This window comes from Octopus bimaculoides, chromosome 3 (assembly GCF_001194135.2).
Source record: "Octopus bimaculoides isolate UCB-OBI-ISO-001 chromosome 3, ASM119413v2, whole genome shotgun sequence".
NCBI lineage: Eukaryota > Metazoa > Mollusca > Cephalopoda > Octopoda > Octopodidae > Octopus > Octopus bimaculoides.
Window position 1 is genome coordinate 91,100,681 of NC_068983.1, and position 7,868 is coordinate 91,108,548.

General features: G+C 36.5%; 1 protein-coding gene across 2 annotated transcripts in view; it reads right to left on the bottom strand.

The window, feature by feature from the left end:
- Positions 1-6,878, bottom strand: part of LOC106872682 (protein unc-45 homolog B) — a 46,870-nt gene extending 39,992 nt beyond the window's left edge. For both annotated transcript variants that reach the window (XM_014919756.2, XM_052966319.1), the window contains exon 1: positions 6,752-6,878. In XM_014919756.2, coding sequence (XP_014775242.2) covers positions 6,752-6,829 — 78 coding nt within the window. In that variant the 5' untranslated portion in view covers positions 6,830-6,878. The remainder of the gene's footprint in view (positions 1-6,751) is intronic.
- Positions 6,879-7,868: the final 990 nt, after the last annotated feature.

Here is a 7,868-nt window from a genome sequence, read left to right on the forward strand (position 1 = left end):
CCTTATCAACGCATTTCTCTGCTAGGAGTATTCCCATGCCCCCGACCCCGTCAGTGTTCCCTGCCCAGAAAATCTTGTACCTGTGTTCTTTGCCTGTAAGGAACTTCCCGGATCCTCCTCTCCATCTTACTTCTTGTATGCAGCACAAATCTACCCGTCTCCGTTCAAGCATCTCAACAATCTCACCAGACCTACCTTTCAGCGTGCCGACGTTGAGAGTGCCAATTCTGACGGTGTGGGAGGAGTGGGCCTGTGTGACCCTGGGATGGGGGAAAGCAGTGTCGTGTAAGAAAACTTGCATTTGGCAGAATTCATAAACAAAACAATACCTACAACCTGCATACACTACACAATCTTTATGCGCTATAAGGTCGATAAGAGGGAAGGGGTGGTATAAGGCCTCTAGGAGTGTTCGCAGGACACAACCAAGGATGGCAGACAATAAGAACTTCCGGTTCTGGTGGCAGGCATACCGCGGGCCAAGGGAGCTTCGTCGTAGTTCTGTCAGCAGAGAGATTCAAAGACAATTAGGATAAAGTTGGAAATTGAACTGGTTATATAGAGTTAGGGTCACGTAGGAATCAAAGAGAGAGGGGGAGAGAGAAATAGTGATGCAGACAGAGACGGGGAGAGAGAAATAGTGATGCAGAGAGAGAGGGGGACAGAGAAATAGTGAGGCACAGAGAGAGAGAGAGAGAGATGGAGAGAGAGAGAGATGGAGAGAGAGAGAGATGGAGAGAGAGAGAGATGGAGAGAGAGAGAGATGGAGAGAGAGAGAGATGGAGAGAGAGAGAGAGAGGTACAGTCAACAGAACATCATGCTGGATAAATTCTTTAGGTTTTTAGAACAAAGTTGAGAGACAGCAGTGCTTAAATCTTGAGTTTAAATGCTTAAATCAGTAACATAATTGAGTGAGAATTGAATCGTAAACAGACTTTAGATAGGTTTAGGCTTAGAGGAGCGATAACTTGAATAAAGTAAAGAAAAGGCGATAACTTGAATCAAGTAAGAAAAAAATTAAAATAAATAAGTATGAATTTAAGACAAAACAGAGATCGAGTGATGTTTACATGGAAAGAAATATATAGATAATAGAGAATGGTCAGAGGGGGAGCGCTAAAAGATGGGATAATAATATGGAGGTCGGAAGTCTAAAAAATTTCCTTAGCTGAGAAAGGTACAATTTGTTTTAGCTTAAATACAAGTACAGCATTTTCTTTTACTTGAAACTGCTTTTGTTTTGGTGCACAAACCTAATTTAGACAAAACTTCAGGAAAAATCTTTAAAATTTTTTTTTTTAATTCGTTTGACAACTTATTTGTACTGGCAATAAAACCATTCCCATTTTTACAAAAAAGATTTATGGGGAGGTCCCATAAATAATTCCGTCCAGTCTGTTCCAAATAAATTTGTTGTATTATTCAACACAAAAACTTTGGCTTTGAAGGTATTTCCATGAAATATGTCATCACTCATCATTTCACCCTTAAAATGTAATTTTTTCTTGAAACACCATGTTATCGAGATATCACTGCCCATATCCAATTGTAACTTTACGTTTGTGCTGTTAATTTTTACATACACAAATTTCCTTTGAGGTTCATTCATATTTCTTGTTACTGATAACCTGTTTACATGATTTTTGCTGTTGAACCGTTTTTTAGGTTTTGTTTTACAGTCTGATTTTATTATGACCTATCTTACCACACTTGAAACATTTTATATTTTTAAATGGACAGTTCCATTTAAAATGTAAACATGGATTTAGTCTTGACATTTTTTTCTCTTTTTTCTTATCCATTACTGGTCGAAATGCGTGAATATGAGAGCAATCTTTTTCTTTAGTTTTATCAGCATCATGTCTTAGATTTATAATTTTCTGGCATTCCTCTGCTATTAGCTGTAGAGTTAATTTTTGGTCCTGTTCTAATTTTGTTAAAATCCAGGAACAAGCTATCTGCAGCTTTGCTTGCAGTTAGCCCGTGAACAAAAATTAGACATTTGAACATGTCCAGGGTTAATTCATTTAATTTGAATTTTTCACACTCTGTTGACAATCACAGCATAGGTGATGAAATCTTCATCATCTTTTTTGCCAGGGAGAATTGAACAAGGAACTTCTTTCACTGAAAATTTTCCATAAAAAATTTTCATCAAAACAAATTTCACCTTTGGTGATATGGTACTTGACTTGTCAAGCCAAGTGAAATCATAGTTGTGGCCATTGCTGGTGTTATGAAAGTGGCATGTAAAAAGCACCCATTACACTCTTGGAGTGTTTGGCATTAGGAAGGGCATCCAACCATAGAAACCGTGCCAAATCAGACTGGAACCGGGTGCAGCCCTCCAGCTTATCAAACCATCTAACCCATGGAAAGCAAATGTTAAATGATGATGATGATGATGTGTGTGTGTATCACACACACATATGCATTAAATGTAAAATATATAAATTTATATATATATTAATACTTATACATCCATTTCAGCCAATTACACCAATCAGTTTCACAAAAGAGTTAGAGAAGAACCCAAACGCAGAACTCAACAAAAAGGGCTGGTATGAAAAGTATGGCAACAGCTGCTATCTTCTATTAAAGGTCAGGAAGTGTCACATCCAGTTTGTTAGTGTTGTGAAAAACTAGAACAAAAAAAGACCTGTGGGTGAAGTTCAGAGAGGAATTCATCTAGAGTTATGCTCCTTGCACAAAAGCTCGAGAATCATCATAGTGTGAAGAACAACTGCCTGCAAAGTGGAATTGCAGCTTGGGTACAGGCAGTCAAGGGAGGGGGCAGAAAGAGGAATTGGGAATGGGTATCCACTCTTAAAATCATGCATAAACATATACATGTATATGTCCACACATGTACATCACGTATGTGGATGATGAAGGAAACAGAATGTTTTCTGGTATAATTAGAGAAAGAGCTCAGGTGTGCAAAATTACAGCACATAAAATTCATCATGCCATCAATGTAAATTCTGGTAGATTGGGTCTGAGGAGTGGTTACAGTACATTTATACACAACATTATAGCACAAGCAACTATCCTCGAAAGACAGTAACTATGTCAGCTGAAATTGCAAAATTTCTTACAGCAAATCAAAGATAGTGCACTATTAGCCATGTGATGGTTAGCAAAGTTAGCACAATTGTTGGTACTACTGACAGAATCAGGAGCATTATTATCACTATTATTAATAGATTTAGGATGATGGCTGTCAAACTTATTGCTATTACTGTTATTACAGTTGACATTAATGATATCCACACTAGATTATGGTTACTTCTATCACTAATACTGGCACTGTGATTATCAATAGTATTTTTAGCCACATTATAGATGTTGTTAAAAATAATAATAATAGTTTTTGGAAATGTGCAAGCACACAGATATGATGGCATTAGGGATGTTCTGGCCAGCAGAATTGTGGTGGTTCATATTCCCTAAACAATAGTCACTGGAGTTGATGTTACTGTTACTAGGGGTATTGGGAGTGTCTAGGCCATTGTTAAAGCTATGGGTAGAGGGGGGCAGGGACCTTACTATTCCTATTAATGCAGTTATAGATGATCTCCAGGTAGGAATTCTCAGGACTGTAGTAGAGGCCTGAGCTAACATTTACTCAAAGAAGTAATAATTGACCCCAGGTTTGGTGTTGTGGATTCATTAAAGATGGACTGGTACTTATGTTGAGGCAGGAAGTTGGAATTGAGGATGCTAAATGAGAGTTTAGGAAGAGATTTAATTTGCAAAAAGAACAGAGGTGCAAGCCATATGGTTTTGTATTTCCTACTCTTTGAATTGTGTAGGATTACAGGGGTTAACTTGAGGTGACTGAGGTTTGTGCATCCACAGGACCTGCCAAGTTACACAGTTAATAAGAACTCAGTCAGTAATAAAAGTAGTGTGATGCATAATGCTAGGAGTGCTAAAAGTAGAGGTAAGTTTAGAAGGAGCACCATTATTATGAGGAGTTAATTTGATTTTCAGTCTAGTGTTGAGGATATAGGAAATCTTGGAGAATCCACTAATAAGGAGGGCCTGGTTTAGTAAGGAGTATGACTTTAAAATATTTTCATTAGTGGAGAGGTTGAAGATCCTAAAAGAAATGCTGTTGATAATGCTATTTAAAATGGATTTAGGGTGATTAGATTGGACATTAACACATAAAGCGCGACGGGCCATGATCATGGCTGTCAGGCGCAAGTCAACAGGCCATGATTGTGACCCAGATAGATGCATTTATTTTATGGGTATTTGTTGGGGTCTAATGTCACTCAAATGCTCCGATACCCCTCAAAATGCAAGAGGACTAATAGTTCAACTAATGGCTTTTCAGATCGTGTAAAACTTGCCACCATTAAGAAGATATTTTAACTATTTTTTTGTTTTTTATGTATGCATAGTAGTCTAATTTTCATAAAATGTGCTATGTAAGTGCATATCCCAGTGCTTTATGGGTTAATATATTGTAGGGATTCATTAGGTTTATGGTATGGGTAGCATAAGCTAGATTCTAAGTCAAGAGTGATGTTTAACAAGTTGGTTACTTTAATACTATTTTCAAAGGAGATAGAGAGGTTATAACTTTCAAAAACTTGTGGAAAGTTTTCCAAATATGCTCAATGCCTAACTTCAAGCTCCCAGTGGATATGAAGGGAGTATCACATCTATATAGAGACCCATTAAACCCAGAGAAGTGTTCGTTAATCTGAAATAGGAGGAATGGGCCCATGGTGATATCATAAGTAGTTGATAGTAGAATTTCAAGACCAATATTTGTTGTTAAAAATATGAGTGTTTTCATGTTATCAAAATAATATTGATATCTGGACAAGAGAGGGTGTGAGTTTCCTAGCTTTATTTCGGAGAATGAAGAAAACTGAGACACATTAATCAGATATCAAACTATAGAAAGGAGGGTCAAGTGACGTATTCTTCATAGAATTATCCCTATAGTAAAAACAAAAAAAAACTCTTCCTCTCAAACACAGATGATGTGATTACTCCCCATCATGTCCAAAATCTGATTATTCATAAAGTTAAAATGTCATGTGATTGCAACAAGCCTGCAGCAGCTGATACAATACTTTTCCACATGGCAGTTAGCCATTGCCAAGTGTCAAAAATGTTATTAAAAACATGCTTGAGTGCATAAATGAAGATAAAAAATAGAATCTTTTAATTTTTTTGTGTGCATATGTGCATGTTAAAATCTTGAAAATGTATACATCTTTTAGGCTATTGAAGACGCCTCCCAGATTTTAGATATATCCTCATCATAACTGTTGCAGGTTGTTTACTTTGAGGTTCCTTTTTTTTTATCATGAGAAAATGCATGAAAAATTGAATTACATTGACATAATGAGGAATAAAATACCAACACAAATGTGTAGTGATGATGCAGTAGGAAATTCAAGGATTGATTTTGTTCCAGAGAGTAGTATATCAATAGTATATCCCAAAGAGGGAAGTGATGAAATTGGGAATTCATACATATGAGAGTTAGTAACAATCCCATAGTGTCATGGACATTCAAACAAAATTTTGAGGTGTTGTTCATGTTTGTCTTCCATGGAACTTGCCACTCATAAAAAGTCAATATAAGCAAACTCATAGAGTAGATCCCATAGGATAGTGTCTAAGAAATACTGGAATGTTCAAGACTAAAAGGTATACAAAGAAATTCAAACTGAAGAAAGGGTGTTGCAACATCTGTTTTGCTAACAGCTTTCAGCTTGACACTAGTCTGGTCTTACTAAGTCAATTTGGGTAAAAGTCTGAGCATTTTCCAAGGCAGAAGAAAATTCGTGCTGTCCATAAGACCATGGCCATTAAAATCATTGGCGTATCCCGACCCAACAGAATTTTTTTTCCCCGTAACTTTCTGAAATGCATATTTTTTATGAAATTTACGAGGGTAACGATTACGATTAATTTAATAACATTATAAAAAATATTGCGAAGTAGTTTTGGATCATTCTGCCCACTTAAGTCTTTATTTACCAATTTCTGATTAATATGCTTGAAATATCGACATTATGAAATCTACGATCTCGAAAATAAATTTCTACAAAATACCATTTTAAAAAGAGTTGTGAAGGAAAAGGCTAAGGGCGGAGTATATTGTTAACAACATCGTTATTATACACTCTAGAAAACATATCTGTGCAAAATTTCAGCAAGCTATGCAGTAACAGGTGCATGCATGGTGGTGTGATTAAAAAACATGCTTTGCAACCACTTGGTTTCAGGTTCAGTCCCACTGCGTGGCACCTGTGTCTTCCATTACAGCCCCGAGCCGACAAACACAATGTGAATTTGGTGGACCAAAACTGCATGGAAGCCTGTCATTTATAATTATTTGTGTCTGTTTGCCCCCACCACCACCTATAGTACATAACTTTACCATTAATATTGCCATTTAATCAAACATTTATTAAGTTAATTAACGGTCATTTTTTTTAACTGAAAATATAACCTCGAAAATACTACTGCGATTAAAAATAGTAAATAATACGAGAAATATATCTAAAAAAAAAAGGGACACAAGAGAAAGTTCTAGATTTGGTAGGCTCAGTAAATTTCTAGATGAACAATAAAGAAATTTGTGTTAGCGGTTAGCGTGTTTACATTTATGCAGTTTCAATAAGAGTTTTCATCGTCTTTAAAAATCACAAAAACAAAAAATAATCATAATGTTGACGAGAAAAGTAAACGACAAACAAAGTAGCCAACACTGACCGTAATTTGCGGCATGATCAAAGACACAAGTAAACGAGTTCGGAACTGATAATTTACCGGAAGTAGAATGAAAACCATACAACGAAGTTCTGCACTAATTTTTATTACAGGAGTGAGATTTTAAGGGTAAATTATACTAGATATGATCAAAAATAAATTCCAACACTGAACTTTTATGCAATATCTCTTAATTTAAAATGTTTCCTTAAATACGAACGGTTAGTAAATTATATATACTGGTAAAATATTCTGTTGAACTGTTTCCTTAAATGGACTTAGGTATAAATAGATCTAAACAAGCCGATTAAGCTTGTTGAAAAGTAATACCTAAATGCATTTATACACACAAATCACTCAAAGGAGCTGTTTCGTATCCCGACATTAAATACCTGAATACCTGTACTTTACATCACATTGTAAAGTTGTAGAAAAACAAACATTTTATTTCTATTGAGAACTCAGGGTATTTGGTAGAGTTTGGGAACATGTCTCACCCTGTGACGTTTTATTTACTTATCTTACATTTTTTTCGACAATTACTTCGAAGGTTACAATTGATTCTAAATTGTTTTTCCTTTTCAGAATTTTAGTGTGTGTGTGTGTATACGTGTGTCACTCAACCACCACTTTTCAGTTCGAGTACTCGAACAGCTAAACGTTTTTTTTGGTTATATTTGATCTTTTCTTAACATGATTTCCAGGGAAATACGAGACTATGATTTTGAAAAAATGTCCGGTAATCATTGGTATTACATATAGGATCGCCCACATACATATTTGGCACTCCGTCGAGGGTTCCAGTTGATCCGATCAACGGAACAGCCTGCTCGTGAAATTAACGTGCAAGTGGCTGAGCACTCCACAGACACGTGTACCCTTACAGTAGTTCTCAGGGATATTCAGCGTGACAAGGCTGACCCTTTGAATTATAGGCACAACAGAAACAGGAAGTAAGAGTGAGAGAAAGTTGTGGTGAAAGAGTACAGCAGGGTTCGCCACCATCCCCTGCCGGAGCCTCGTGGGGCTTTAGGTGTTTTCGCTCAATAAACACTCACAACGCCCGGTCTGGGAATCGAAACCGCGATCTTATTACCGCGAGTCTGCCTCCCACATACAT